The following is a 16657-nucleotide window of genomic DNA, read 5'->3' as shown; positions in this document are numbered from 1 at the left end:
CGACTGAAATTTTAGGAAGGTTGTGTGAGCAGAGATTTTTATTATTCAGAATTAGGATTTCTTGTAAGTGTAGACAGAAAAATATACTAAGATTGATAGCTTGAATTGTAGTTCCCTAACATCAGCACTGTGAGCCAATGGTCATTATGTCAAACATTTTTATGACAAAATCCCACAGACCACTGAAGCAAGAGGTACAACACTACACCTGTCCATTCGCCTCATTTACTATTAGAATTACTACACCTGCTCGTAGTACAACTGTTACTACAACTACTAGTGCTACTACTTTATGCAAGTTGCAAGGAACCTTAAGTTTAAAATTCAAGTTCACTTTGTACCGAAACCTTGAAAACATCAAGTTGTTTGCTTTTGTTGTTTTCTTGTTATGCAATATTACAGACTGGATGACAATGACTAACAGATGTTTGACAGTGATCTTCACCAATATCAGCAAACCCACACCAGTCTTAACCAAGCATGTGATAGTCTGGATTCGCATGTGACCCGTGGCCTTTATCCTCCCTGCCTGCCTCAAAAGTACAATGCAATAAAGCCTGACTGCTTTAGGAATAATCTTCAGAAAATGATGAATATAAATTTCATTTTTGCTACAAAGGGAAATGCCATCCATGTTACGTCAGCCAGCGCCCTGAGCACAGCTCCTTTTAGCACGGCAGCAGAGCTGGTGCAGTCTTAGTGCGGCTGTCTGACTGACTGTGAAAGGCGAGGCTTTAAAGAGGGTTAAGGGATAGCCGGGGCTCCCCGCTCCTCACCAGGGACTTCATTTATGAGGGCTTCCAACCCACATAATCCCATTAGCCGACCCCCAGTTAGTCCCGTGGAAGAGTGGCAGCTGTGCGGAGGTAAGCAGAGCCGGAGCGCTTTATTGTGCTGTGTGGACTGAAACACATATCACATCCAACACTGCTACGCGTGGGTGTTTCCGTTCAACAATAGAGGGCACAACTGCAACATCGTATTGTGATGTATTTGAATTATATTCAAATAATCCCTCTGTATTCACTTATTAATTTACAATCCAGACTGGATGTAAAATTCAACCTACTGACCTCCACAATGAGCAGAACTCCACGCACACACAACCACATCACCTGCCGTACACCTCGCCATCTTCTTGGCCAGTGCGTGAGTATCTCTCCAGATGTCCGTGGAGTGGAGACCCACAGAACCATCCTGCAATTTGTGCTAATTAAAACCAATCTTTGGGAGAGACCAGGCAGACAGCACCTGCCATCAGGACCCGGTCATAAACCAAACCCATCCGTCTTCAGCTGTCAGAAAATGGTCACCACCTGCCCGGCAAACGGATCCAGTGGAGCGCCCAGCGTGGATTTATTTGACAGGAGTGTGTTTCAGGGCAGACAGACAGAAGAGTTTTATTGTCAGCTGGTTCATTTCCAGGAGTCTTTCAGAGAGCAGTTGTCTTGGTGGAAGGTTTATGGACGGCGCATCTGTCAGTGGAGACGGTGTGGGAAGGTGCTGCTGTCACTGGACAGGTTATCTGAAACGTTTAGTTCTACAAAGGTCTATGGGCACTGGTGATTGTTGTTGTATTACAGCACTTTCTCCATGTGGGTAACCTTCTGAAGCAATCAGACATCAAGAAATCAGTTAATTAATGATAGGATGTGGGAATCAGAATGATTTTTTGATAGAAGCAGTCCACTTTGGATTTGTAAAACCTGATCCCATAACACTGAACGCAGAGTTTATTGTGTCACTACTAACCATGTTAGCATTTAGCTCAAAGAACCGATGTGTCTTATTAATACTTGCAGAACATTTATTGCTTAATTCTGCGGTTTTGAAATTGTGGGACCCTGTTATACATTAATTGTTTATTAACTAACTACTCTTCTTAATTAATATAACAATGACAAACTTTCATAGTCCAAAAATTCACAGTAGTTTGGATCAGACTGTCTGCAGGTGTTTGAAAACTGAGGAAAAGCTCAGGATAATACAAGGTATTCAGCTAATGCTCATTTCCACAAAACCTGCACAATGCCTTACTTTGAAAACAGGGACATTTTTAGGTAACTCTGACGCAGAGAAAACTGAGGAAAAGCTCAGAATAATTAGCGATATTGGTGCATTTCATTGTCAACAACATTGAGCCATTTTGGAAATGCTTAGCTGAGGCGAAACCCATGACATCATTCACACAGTTATGTTTCTTCATATTTTGATGGTCAGAGAACACAATGACGGAAATACAGTGATCCTGCAGTTTCAGAGGAACAAGGTCATTTTCTTTTCTGTGACAAACAAGTGCAGAAGTTGAAGAAATACGGTTCTTCTTGAAAGCTCAAGACATTTCATTATTAATTTGGAAATAGTTTCCTCTGTGACATTGTTGGTTTTCAGTGTGCTGTTCTCTCCCTGTTAAAAAGTATTTAGGCCATGAAATTGTACATGAATACCACTTATGCAACATCTCACTATTAAGAAATTTTGCTTTTTCTTGTCTAATTATGTCTGCACCACTGAGGGCTGTGAGGAGTCTTTCATTATTAGAGGCTAAAAGAATAATTAGGCGTGTATTCGGTGGCCTGTCTGTGTCTGTACAGACACTGACAGCCTGTCACTGTGATCTGGATGTGTCTTTAGTGTGTCTGCTTTATCAGATGAAGAGTGGGTGTGAAGGTCACTCAGAGTCATGTGGCCATCAGAGGACAATAGAGCAGCTGGGGCGAATAGACTGGCGCAGAACTGATGAAGACTGATGGAGACTGATGGTGATGGATGGATACATGGCTGACCCCTGCTATCGCCCAGCAAGGTCAATGGCAACACAGAAGGACCATATGTGTACCCTGGGGTTGGGTACCCTTTCCCAAGTACCCTTGGTTTTATCGATTCTGATTTGATTTCTGATCCAGCTGATGATTCCACCTCTTATTTAACACTTGGTCACATTCTTTTTTGTTAACTGAGTAAGAAAAAAACATACACACACATAATAAACTAAAACACTTTGCAGATGCAGATTTTGTGTTCCTTAACTGGAAAAGCACAGCTGTAAATAATAACATGAATAACATCTGAGTTCCAAATTGCTGCTTCAACTTCAGGTTCCTGGTGTTGTTCATGCTGGTTCACCCTCATAATGTCATGTCTTCCTGGGATAGTTGAATAGAACAGAGCCATGGCAATGCTGTTAGGAGCACCTGTGACTTTGCCTCTGTGACAAGTCAAAATTTCTGCTGTGAAACACACTTGTTATTCAGCCAGATAAGGTGTTCATGTTGGCAGGTGGGGTTATTTTACCCTAACCAATCAGCAATGATGTCACATTTACATCATTTTCAGCTGACACAGAAGCTGCAGTGGCTTCAGAGACAGGTTGTCATGTTGATCAAAGAAATATGGCGAGTACATGTGCAAGCACTCATCTGCATGGAAGCCCAGCAGCTGGTTACAGAACTGAAAAGCACTTTTATTTCCATTCTTGTACTGTGACCAGTCCAAATTCAGAACCAGTTCATGATACCCAAACCTGATGTACACTGAGCCCACAGTGTAAACACTGTACATAAGCTGGCCCTATCGACAGAGGAGGCCATTATAATAAAACTATCCCTGGCTTTATTGAAGCGTAAGCTGCGTCTCTGTTGCTGTGAGTAAACAGATTCTCCCTGGCATCAGCACTTCTCCCCAGCACACAAACCCCGCGTCTAGGCAACCGTGGGCTTGGTCACAGTTACCATGGAGACCCATTCTCGTCAGCGGTGCCTGCATTGAGGGTCGAGGGAGTGAGAGCTACGGGGAGATATTGTGATCTGTGACGGCCATGAGATACGTGGCATCAGGGGTGATGAGGTTTGGACATAGGGTTTGGGGAGAAGGAGAAAAACATGCAGTACAGAGACACAAAAAGAAAGACAAATACAGACAACAGATGATGACAGACAATGAGAAACAGTACGAGGCGGAGAGAGCAGGGCTCCCACCGTGGCCCTGTTGGAAAATTCCATGACTTCTCTGTGACTTCCCTTAGCTATATCAGAGCGCTCTCATTTATTCCCTCTTGGTTTGTTAATGTCGCTCTTCAACTCAGCAGAAAATGTTCTAAAATTACAGAAAAAGTTTCCACGCTTTCTCCAGCCCGAGAAAACTATCTGCAAACCATCGAATGCAAAGCAGTAATGTGTGAAACGCATCCTGGAACTGTCTGTCTGAGCTGGATTTGGATGCTATATTGTTCTGGATGTCAACCAGCACGCCGCGGCGTCTGCTCCAGGAGACGCTCTGGCCTGCAGTACAGTCTAGACGGGCTTGGCCAGCCCGGGAGGAGACAGCACAGCCGGGCGTGAGGCGTGATAACCCACATGCACACTCTCTGTCTTTTTCAATGCACTGCAGTCTGTCATTCTGAGCTGCAGCCAAAATGACAGATTCAGCAGGGAAGGTAGACGAGAGGAGATACTTGGAGAGGGGAAACTACTTGGAAGTTAATGACAGGAAATCAAGACCGCTGCACTCAAATTGCCATCCTGAGTTGATGACAGGATTTAAGAGACCGAGGCAGAGAGGATGTTTGACTGAGGTTTTGCAGTTTTTGAGGTGTACTGACACGGAAATCGCAGTCAGCTTGAATATTAGGTATTCAGCTAATGCTCATTTCCACAAAACCTGCACAATGCCTTACTTTGAAAACAGGGACATTTTTAGGTAACTCTGACGCAGAGCTGCAGCTAACTCATCACTTTCATTCCTGATTAATCTGCCAATTATTTTCTGGATTAATCACACAATGTCAGAAAACAATGCAAAGTGTTACAATTTCCTCAAACCCAGACTGACATCTTCAAATCGTGACCAACTGACCTCAAAGATATTCAGTTAACTGTCACGTTTGTGACAAGAAAGAAACAGAAAAGCCTTAGAATTTCAAAACTGCAACTGGGGAGTGTCTGTCAGTTGTCACCACTCTAACGTACTGATTGTAAAGCAATCACAGACTTTGACAGAGCAGCAACTTGAAGAGGCCACAATTCTTCATCCTCTCAGCCAACCATACAAATAGCAATTAAATTAGTATTAGCCTTGAACAGGTAGTGTGTGTGTGTGTGTGTGTGTGTGTGTGTGTGTGTGTGTGTGTGTGTGTGTGTGCCGTGTACAGCTGACTATAACCCTGGTTGGCACATATTTTCTAATGTCTGTGCATTATTGGGCACATTGTTTGACTACAGGTCACAGGTAACATGGATTCAGTGAAACGATCAGGTTCCAGCCAAACAATCATACTGTGGCTTTGTCTTATCCGCTGAGAGCCACGTGATCGGTCTGCCAAGACCATCAAGGCCTTGACAATTGTGTTTTCATCCACAGTTTGTGTATGTAAGAGGTTCTGGTAAGGGCACATTCAAGCTATTATCTCAGGCAGACTAGAGCCCCCTGGGAGTAAAGCAGACCTTCAGTTCTTAAAACAAATGGACCAGAGAGGGTCAGCAGAAAGGCTGTGTGAGTCACACCACTTTAACAGTGAGGTACTGTGTGTCAGTGTGGAAATGGAGAAGTTTACACCATTTCGGATGGCTGACCTAAGAACAATTCAAGCTTTTGGTTGCAATCAGTGAAAGCAGTCAAAGCAGAGCAGCGGGACTGAAGGAATGACTCACACATAAAGGTTAATGTCGTCCTCAAAAGTTCATGCTTTCCAGCCCAATTTATACGAAAGTTTTCATGTTGTTTTTCTAACCAATAAAACGACGGAATGCAATCCACAAAATACTAAACAAACAAACTGACTTGTCATGAGGCAATGATTTGCACTGTGGGCTCAATTTGTTTTCTCTCAGCCTTAACAAGCTTGAGACTAATTTCATTTGCGTGATTATCTAATTGTAACTTGTTTAGTTTGCAGCTAATGCAGCTCATCGGCCTCAGGGTGGAGTGGTAACAAAGTTGCACAGTCTGTGTTAGAATGACAAGAGGCGAACAGAGAAGCATTTACAAACTGCTGCCCAGGAGGCAACAGATGCTGCAGACGTCTGCACCGTACCTGTACATGGTTAAACTTGAGAAGTTTGGGGTATGTCATGAATAGTTTAGTTTTCTTAAAAGTCTCAGACAAAAGTCACCCAGCAGTCCTCCTGCAGACAGACTTCCAACATACTTCACATACATTCAGTCGGGCCGGGACAGAAGAACACAGCATGTGCCATATCATAAATTCTCTTAGTACCCAAAGAACTTCAGTCTGACTGGCTCATATATGTCACACCTGTTCCCAGCTACAACTGCTATCTGAGTAAAAACAAACCTTCAAGGACTTGTGCATGTTGAGGGTCCCCTCTATAAAACCCAGGATGATCTCTAAACTGTGTCCTCTGAACTGACTTTAACCAGAATAAATCTGCCATCTGTCCCCACAGTTCTGATTAAACTCTGTCTGTGTCCTTCCTGATTAAGCTTCCAGGATTTCATCCATCTATAAAAGCAAAACAACAAGGTTTGCTGCTACATTTCCGTATCAAACTTTTGGAAGTCTGGACCCTTTTTCTTTGGAGTGATTCCCTCTTTAGACTTTTCTAATCATGGGACATTCAGTGTAGGGCTGCGGCTGACAATTACTTTCATAATCGCTAAATCTGCAGATTGTGATCTCCGATCAATCAATTGATCAGTTTTGTTGTAAAATGTCGGACAATAGTGAAAAATGGCCACTTTGATTTCCCATTTAATTCTGTGGACAAGCCATTTAAACATCCTTTTAGTGAATGGGAATCAAACATCCACACAATCCATCTGATGTCATACATCTCTCAAAAGGACTAAATTCAGAAACAGTGCTTGATGACTCATCAGCCTGATTCGTGCGTAAACCACTTTTGTTCTAACCCCACCTGAGGCAGCCGGAGGTGTTCTTGAAGACGGTGGTCCACTCGGCATCGCGGGGCTTTGAGTCCTCGTTTGGCTCGTGCTCCCACCCCGAGTGGGGGATGATGACCTCGTTGGTCATGGTCTGCAGGCCGTGGTTGATGATCACCATCTTCAGGGGTTCATAGGACGACAGATTCCACAGGGTCCCTGCAGGGAACACAGGGCGGAGGAGAAATTAAAAGACATATTTAGGGCAGAGTGGAGAGAAAATGAAGGCAGAAAGTGAAGGTGATGAAATATAGCGACAGCTGTGTAGCAGCCAAACATACTGTTTGACTTTAAAACTGCAATCAAAAACATGTTTAGATTGCCAGTAAACCATATTTGAAAATAAATAAATAAATAATACAACTACTCTGGTTGTTCCTTTGCCAGTCATGATTATCAACTTGCCATATTGCACTACATAAAATAATCACTGTCATACTTTTATTATTCTCCCTTGAGGGATTAGCTGACTGTCACTATGTTGCAATCAATACTGAGTTTATAGAAGATGTATCACTGTGTTATCTCTATAATACTCTCATAATATTGCTATAGGAATAATGAGGTTACAGGAAGCATTTGATACTTTATGTCATTTCTCAACAAGTGCAGCATCATTAATGGCATAACATACCGACTAAGCCTTAATGCAGGCATATTCTGCAGACAAATAAATGTAAATAAACTACATTAACAACCAGCACACAGATCCATCACGTCCTCTTTTTTCTCATCCACATAATCCAAGCAGGAGAAAGAGCATCTTCTATTATCCTGTTTTTTCATACTTCTGCAAAAGAGGTAAACTAAATTGAGCATCCTGAGGGTTCACAAAAGAGAGGCAGCCAGACAGACACAGCAGAGAGGAGGGCATAGCCAGGCAGCCAACCCCACAAAAATAAGATGCTGTGATAAGGCATCAGCATCAGATATGTTTTCACTCAGACACAGGGAAGCTCTGGAGCTCAGACTGACTCTGGTCTGAGGAGAACAAAAATGTTGCACCAAAATGAAAATCCATGTTTTTATTAACCCTCCTCCAGGTGTCCAGGTGTTCTTTTCCATCTCCTCTTAAATTCATGCATTTATGAATATTCTTACTGTTTATAGCAGTACGTTCTCAGGGTATAAGAAGTGTCTTCTGTGACTTCTAAGTGGTTTTATGGATGTTTATTCCTTTATTCGACAAATATGTGTATCAGATTGTATATGTGATTCCATCTTGCTCCACAATAACAGACCATTAGTGGAGCAGTGAAACTGTCACACTTCCTCGCCCTGTTCTTTAAAACGGTTTCTGTACATTTTCCAGATGGTCAATATTTCCTCTGTTAAATCATGCTCTCCACAAACAGGAGGGAAAAAAAAGTCTCAGCAGACAGGCCCGGGCTAAAAATAAATCCCGTCCTTCTGGTGTGGTTGTGCCTGGAGAAAACTGGCTTCCTTCACCAAGACATTGAAAAAAGCAAAAAGAAACTCATTAGACTAATCCACAGACTGTGTTCTTCTGATATTTTAAGTTTGATACGTGTCATGATCTTTGTCGCTGCACCCCCTCTCCCTCACATCTCCTTATGAAGTGTATGATCTAACCAAGTGGAAGAACTGTACCTCCAGTCCCCCTGTGGTTACACTGGTGACTAGACTGACTTCCTGTGCGTCACAGACCACCAGGCCACCAGTATCTTCCTGGGGAGCTATTTAATGTGTAAGCTGAGGTGTGGCTCCACTTTGGGCCACTTTCACACACAAACCCCAACGCACAACGGCCTCAAGCCAACTTTGAATAATCCTGTGTGCTAAACAGATCTTGGTATCATAAAGTGTTCAGTGCAGTGAGAAGATTTAACATGCAGGCAGTGTGGGTGATCTGCTGTACTTTTACTAAATTATTTTTTCCTTAAACATCCAGGTCGTGTATGACCATCAATAACATTACACCCTACTTCAACCCATCCACCTGATAAACAGAGCCTGCTGGGAACAGAACACGTCCATGAGAGTAAACATTGCCTGACAGACCAATTTCAGGGCAAAGTCTCTCTAAGCCCTAAACAACCGGTCTACAGTTAATTACATTGCTGAATGAAGGCTGGTTTAATTTTGTGCTTTATGTGTTTACTGTGAATTTCATACCTCTACAAACTCAAAATTGATTTTGTTTTTACAAGCACTGGCGTGAAAAGGATTGAAAACAAGCATCAACATCTCAACTGGGATGAAAACAAGCTGACGTGTGATTTAAAGATACGGGCGTTCTTCCATCAGCGTAATTGAAGAAATTACACCAATTTAATTAACATGTTTATTTTCTGTCTCAATTGGCCACGGTTCAACTCACAGGTGTAAGTGCTGTTGGCTGCAAGTAATACTGAAGACATCTCTCCTCAGTGAATGGAAGTCAGTCCAGTCAAACACACACACATACACATAGATGTCCAGACCTCCAATTCTTCATTTGTTTAGAGGTTACTCCTACGCTCTGTGTGTGCAAGTGCAGCAAAGTATTAGTTCACACATTTAGACATATTTGCATGCATGCAGACGTGAGAAAGCCAATGCTACACTATTGAGAATTAATTGAGAATTATGAGTTGACTGCTAGTGAATGACCCAACACAGTGTGAAATCTAAATGAGACAATTTAAAAAGATGCAATGTTAAGATTAAAAAGGGCAACAAAGCTGCATTAAAAACTGGCGGGGGGGGGGGGGGGGGGGGGGGTGTTTGATTTTTTCATTTCTGCTGTTTGGTCTTTTATTTCTATATAATTTGCATTGTTGTGATTGCTCTTATAAACTCTTATTTGACTTTTACCACTCACAAAGTACTGCCTTTAGTAAAACATCTGCTCCTTCCCTGGTGTGCACTCTCTCTTTTTTGCACGGACAATTTGGTCATTTATGTCAAACCACATGCACGACAGGATGAGAGGCAGGACCAGCATCAGGGATGAATAACATTAACAACAAACATGCTCTTGTGGTGTGTGCTCTCTGGTAGGACGGCAGCTAGCTAACACCCGCGGCTGCCTGCCAGGCCGCCAGCTTGATTACCTCCACTGTTGTGTCATTAGCATCAGTTTTACTCGTGACAAGCAACATTCAAAATGCAGTCGACACACGAGGAGCAGTGGGAGCTAAAGGAGAACGAGCAGTGAATAAAGACTAAACCTCTGACTTAAGTGTATGGGAAATATTTAGCACTTCGGAGCTAATTCATGGGCTCTGGAGAGTGCCACACATTTTCTGCTGAGGAGGAAGAAACAAACAGGATGTTAATAATCCCAAAAAATAAATCCCTCTCATTCGTTTGTTTGATATCAAGTTTAACATTCAAGATGCTGATGTAAAACCCTTTTTTGTACATCCTGCTTTGAGAGTAATGGTCCGTGCTGGCTCTAATTTACACGCCGCACGTTGAGTGTTATTGTTTCCACATCATCATAAAACAGGTTCAACAGCCCGTATCCAAAAGGGCTGGCAACGTATTTCTGCATATGAAATGTAAGCTACAGCAGTATGGATGTTTGACTTGTCTTGGCCAGCACATAAACAAAAGAAGAAAAAAAAGAAGAACAAACAAGTTCATATATACCTGAGTACTAGTTCAGAGCATCAGACAAACAAAAAGTTTCATCCAGCCATGCAAACGCCCCCTGCCTGCCGTGCACTCAGCTCTATACTGATCGCATATGCCAGAGGGGAGGAAAAGGCATGTCGTTGCCATGGCTGTGATCCATCAAGTAGGACAGGCATACAGCCCACAGACACAGTGTTATTTAAGATGACAGAGTGCTGTGGAAGTGACGATCTCCATTCCACGTCTTGCCATTGTTTCGGGCCGGTGACTCTATATGAGCTTTAGTCCATTGCTGTCTTCTGTCAGCTTGTCAGAGGTGGGTGTGTTGGTCGTGTCCTCCTGTCCTGTCTCTGAGACAGACACCACACAATTGTGACGTGAAAGGCTCCTTTTACACCTGGACTATCGATCTTACTGTGTGGACTGTGGATTTAATCATCATCAACAGACACACCTTAACAAGACTGATGTCTCAGATCAAGGAGACTGCTGCAGTGAGTTCAGTGTACGGTCCTCACAGAGAGGAATGACAGCTGTCAAACATGAGGTCCCTCAAAATAAGAAACCTGCACACAGAACTGTGGAGACAAAGCTGGATAAAATTAGATTCAAGCATAAACTAGGGCTGTACCAAATAGTTTAAAGCTTCATTCACATTTTGACAAATGCTAAATCAATATTCCATAGATCATAAGATTGTGATGTTTATTACTTTAGCTCAATCACCTGAGCTGCACCGGTCTGCACCTGTCTGCACTGCAGAGCCTTCAGTTCTGAATCATATCCTGAATATGATTAGAACAAGTATATAACCAGTGTGACACATAACAGTACTGAGATGACTTTTTTCACCAAAGAGTAGTCCAAGGTATGAGAATGTTAAATTCATGCATTACATCGCAGTTACTAACTGCTGACGGTCAGTAAATGCATCCAATCACAGATTGTGAGCATGTGATATGTGGCTTACTTGGGAACCAGCACCGTGACTGTAGTGTGCTGCTGAATGTCTGCCTGCGTCTTCAATGAGCCGTGTGTGCTGACTTACTGAGTTACAGTAACTTGCTCTCTTTTGTTGATGGCGTGACATGGACCACGCCTTGAGTGAAGCTGAAACTAAAACATCATTAAGTCTTTTTCACTATTAAATCAAGAGCACCGTCCCGTGCTGAACTGTCCCCGGGGATTCCTCATCATCAACAGCTTGAATATCCTCTCCATTAACAGCTACTTGTTGGTGAATCTGCCTGCTTGTTCCAAAATGAAACATGATTTCCTTGGATTGGCTGGCGTTAACTGTGCTGACCTGGCCTGACCTATAAACTCATCAACCCAGACAAACTCGGCTCTTCATCACATAATAATGCCGTCCCAGCTGCCTGCAATTCATCTGAGCGTGCTCTCGAGCAAGACGGAAAGAGACACTTTGCTCTGATTTCTGGAAGTGTTTCATATTCATGGGAGCTGGTGATCAGATCTGAATAACTGGACGTTAATGCCCGGTGGAAAAAGGAGCCATAAGTTCAAATGCTGAATTATGATCTTAGTTACGCTGTCACTGTTCTTCCATGTTTTTCTCACACAGTCTGGATCCCAGCAGGCCCATAATATAAAATTCCAAGACTTTACCCTGACCTTTCATAACTAAGTCAAACCGCTTTCAAGATCTAAAAACGTTATTCCTTTCTGGTTAATTAATGTTGTTTATCTGCTGAGAAATGTTCTACACACTCAGGCTGAGCTGGTGCTGAAGGGAACCATCTAAAGAGCAAGCCTGTAATGAAATGAATGTGCGAAACAAGTTGTAAAATATCTCCTGATATATTCCTGTAAACAGACCTCGTTCGGCTAAAAATATCTGCAAAGAAGAATGTATACATACGCTCTGCTTCAAAGAGGACAGGCTTATGAAGAAAATCCTTGTGATCTGTTATATACTGTACGTAGCAGCAATCGCTCACTATGTTTGGCTTTTCCCATAAACCCGTGATTTGCCTTTGCTTCCTTTGTCTTAAAACCAATCCAGCTGTAAGACAAGTTGAACATCATGTACATCACTGCCTGCCTCGTCACTCATCTACTGCAACAGACAGACAGCTTGGATTTGTCAGACTGTGTGAGCGTGTGTGTGTGGATTTGTCAAAGTAAATGACAAGATGGGAGGCAAAGGAGACAAGTTGTGAGCTGAGTCTTAACCAAATGTTAATGTTTCTCTGTTTAATTCTTTTCCCTTCCTTCACGTGCCCCTCTCCCTCATACCTGCACGGCAGAATTGGAGGAACTGGGACCAGGACTGGGAGGGGAACTGGAGCTGCAAAGGCTAATTAAATTTTCCAGGCACCGCTGGCAGGCATGTTGCTCTTCTAGCAGGTCTATTAACTTAGTTCTGCCCATTACCGTTCTCCTCCTCCTCCTCCCTCCTGACCTTCTCCTCTTCACCCCTGATGCCATCCATCACACTCTCAGAGGTAAAGGAGGAGGGAGATGCAGTTTAGAAAAAAGGAGGCGGGAGACATAAGAGGAGGAAGAGGAGGTGGAGGCCTCAGTAAGTGCACTCACTCTGTTGTCTGCCATGGCAAACGTCCGCTAAGGTAACAGAAATGGAAGATTTATGCGTGTGTGTGAGTGTGTGTGTGTGTGGTCAATCTCCAGGAAGCATTTGATGAAATGAGGTGGGAAGGGCTAGGTAAAATGTGTAATACACACACACACACACACACACACACACACACTATATGCCAATGATGAACTCAGCAGGTGGTCTCATGCATCGTCGTGGGGAACATTAGGTATGATGCAGTCAGACAGAACTGCATGTGTATAGGTGTGTGTGTGTGTGTGTCCTATACACAGTAGCGGCACACCAAGGATCATACCATGTTGAAACTGTGCTGAGATCAGTGTACTACGTGAAAGCTGTCAGCACAAACTGTCTAAAACTGGATACGACGCACATGTTAGATTAAGTGACAGTAATGACAACATAATAGAGGTGGAAATCTTGATTCAGTTTGATTTGTATTATCCAGATTCTCCTGATTAGTGTCTTATGGCTCGATTTGAATACAGTACAGTTCACTAATGGTTGTCCTTCAGTGTCCTTCACCGTCCAACAGCTGACCGCTATCATACAGGTGAATGCTCATCTCATTTCTCTCCAGTTTGACTTCAAATTCAAATGCATTTCACGTCTGCTTTGAGACCTGCTGACAGACGTCTTTCACAGCAGACATTTTGACTCGTCGTAGCAGGAAAAGGTTTGCAATGATGGGGGGTGCCATTAAGCGTCTCGTAAGCCATTCAAGCCAGCCTGCATGCAAAATATCAGACACTAGGTGATGGCGAGGGAGTGAAGGCTTTCAGTCTATAATGTTACACATCCCATTTAAAGCCCCACCAGCAATATTTTTAGATTAACAAGGCAGAAAATGACTATGTGTAATGTGAAGGGGGTCACGCATAGTAACAGACCCACGTAGAATTACCACCCGGCTCTTACAGTTCCCCTCGGCTCGTTGTTTGGTTTTATGGCCCGCTGCTTACTTCAGGTAGCCACAACTCCAAATGAATTCTAATGCTGATCCAGACAGTATCTGCTGCACGTGTAAGGAGGCAATTGTTTGCAAACACAGTCGTCATAACGACTTCATGAGGTAATAATAACTGCATAATAATAATAATGACAATGCTGTGTTTATGGCTTAATGTGAAAAAAGGTTGTCTGGTTTTAGTCCTCTGAGGCCGTTCATGTCTTTAAGATCAATCGTCCATGACATAGTGCTGCAAGTATCATGTGAGACAAACAACTTAAAGCCTTGGCACAGATGTACAGTACACATGTGTGTCTAGACATCATTTCTCTCCGAGCCTAAAAGCTTGTCAACTTGCCCTACACGCATTTTTCACCCAAACAACAAAGGCGCTGGCACCTGCCTGAGTATCAGTCCACGAAACTCGTCTCCTGCAGGAAAAACAGGAGACAAATCCGTTTAATAATCGACATTTCCAGGGTGGGAGTTGCTGGAGGGCACAAACAGCCCAGAGCTTACCGGGAGGGAAAATAGAATTACTCTGAACGGTACAAAGCTAAAAATATGAACGACCGGTCTGTCCGTCTTGTGTGTTGGAAAATAAAGCCACTCGGTTCGTTCCACGTCACCCGTTTCCCCCTGCAGAAAACAGAGCTCTCTGTGGTTTTACAGGGACAGCACAAACTCCAGCAGCAAACTCTTAAAACACATGGACTAAGAAAAGGGGCCTATATTTAAAACCCATATTTAATTGTAGAAAAACACGGCCAATTTTGGCCACAGGGGTTGAGGCCGTAAGCTGAGCTTGCATTGTGACTGGCCTGTTTTTACTGGGGCCAGAGCACTGGTGATGGAAAACTAAAGCTGGAGAGAGAGAGAGAGAGGATGAGGAGAAAAACAGCGAGAGTGTAGATAATGAATGACGGAGAGAAAAAATTAGATTGAGCGAGGGGGGTGGATAATGAGTGAGAGAGGGAAAGAGGAGAAAAAATAAAAAAGCCTCCCTCCATTCTGTCCTCCTTGTCTTGTGGTGCAGGGTTATTTTTAGCTACGATGGGGAGCAACACGCTGCTGTAAAGGCAATCATTTCTGCTGCGGCACAGTCATCGCTCACCGCAACATCTCTGTCACAGCGAAGGAAAGCTTCGCACACACACACACACACACACACACACACTTATGCATGCATGCACCTTACAGTTTAACAAGAACGGTTTGCAAAGGGCCGATATCACGATCAATACCTCTTGACTGACGCCGTCAATAGTCAGTAACTTGCATTGATATTCACTTTTTAGCTAAACAGATCTTCACAACATGACATCCAGCTAGAAACTATTGACAGCTGCCCAAACACAGCTTGAACAATTCATCCTCCCTTACTGTAAAACTATCCAAAAAGTAACCCCCTGCATGTGTTGGCTTACTTTACAAAGGTCACGTATCGCGCTTTAAAGTGGTGCTCATTTTTCACACGTGTGCCCTCGAGACAAAAGCCCCTTCTCAGATAGCAGAGCCTGCAGACCAGCAGCGTGCCGGGTCAAACCAGTCATGTCGGGGATTAGCTGAGCACGCATGCACGCACATACACACACACACACACACACACACCACTGTATTCCCCAGTTGACATTTAGCAGGTCAAGGAGAAGAAACCTTATTGTGGCATTTGAATCAATAGCTCCTCTTAAAGGAATTAAAACATATTTCATTACACAAAGCAGCTAATAGCATTTTCTTCTAAAAATCAATGTTTAAATGCCATCTGCTTTTCTGAGGGGAGTCATTCCGCTTTTTTATCTGTCTCTCTCTGCTCACAGTGTAATACGGCTAAAGTAATCACGTGTCACAATGTTTGCTTTGAACTCTGACCATCATTGAAAGAATATGGCTCTATGAGTGACTCAGGCTTTTGGCGTTTGTTTCTCTTTTTACAAGTAGGAAGAAGAGTCATCTCCAAAACAATTTATTCAAAATGTGTCTTCACTAGAATAGAAAGACTAACCACAGCTTTGAATGCATTTTATCTCCGCTCACTAGTATATAGGGAGTTACATAATCAAATGCTTGTTCAGCAAGTACAGTATCTTCCATATGGAAAGCCTGCGGCACAAACTTATCAAATAATTTAAGGGGTCTAAGATGTGCAAATAGCACATTGTGAATACTGCTGCAAAAAACCCTGCTTCTTAATATAGTATGACTCAGCCCTGCATTACTATGCAGAGTATGGGATTATGGCAGCCAGCTCAGTATATTCCTGGATAGGATATATAAGTGATGGGAAGAATGCAGCCAGTGATTGGAAAGGACTGGCATACTAAGGTACTATCATATCAGCTTAAAAGGCTTCAAAGAAGCACTTTTATACCAACTGTACGTGCAAGAGAGTTGAGACTAATTAGGCAGACGGAGAGAGGAATCCTACACTACGTGGAGAAGACAGCCAACAGGCTTGGCTGCAACAGTGCTATGCAGGTGGTTTTTGCATAATACAAGAATCCTTTACCAATGACAGAGACATTGTAAATGATGTCTTATTTGAGAAATGCAATCAGACATATCCATAGCACTTATTTCCAATCGTTTCACCCACATGACACATCTTTTTTAGTAGATTGAAGGAAAATCTGAATGTGAGACTC

At 43.0% G+C, this 16657-nt stretch overlaps 1 protein-coding gene across 5 annotated transcripts in view; it reads right to left on the bottom strand.

Moving 5' to 3' along the window:
• The window catches only part of arvcfb (ARVCF delta catenin family member b), a 105173-nt gene that overhangs the window by 42939 nt on the left and 45577 nt on the right, over positions 1 to 16657 (bottom strand). For all 5 annotated transcript variants that reach the window (XM_041936507.1, XM_041936510.1, XM_041936509.1 and 2 more), the window contains one exon: positions 6876 to 7059. In XM_041936507.1, the coding sequence (XP_041792441.1) occupies positions 6876 to 7059 (184 nt within the window). The remainder of the gene's footprint in view (positions 1 to 6875; positions 7060 to 16657) is intronic.

Source organism: Chelmon rostratus, chromosome 5 (assembly GCF_017976325.1).
Source record: "Chelmon rostratus isolate fCheRos1 chromosome 5, fCheRos1.pri, whole genome shotgun sequence".
In the NCBI taxonomy this organism is placed as follows: Eukaryota; Metazoa; Chordata; class Actinopteri; order Chaetodontiformes; family Chaetodontidae; genus Chelmon; species Chelmon rostratus.
Note: the sequence above shows the minus strand (reverse complement) of the source record. Positions and strands in the feature narration are given on the sequence as shown.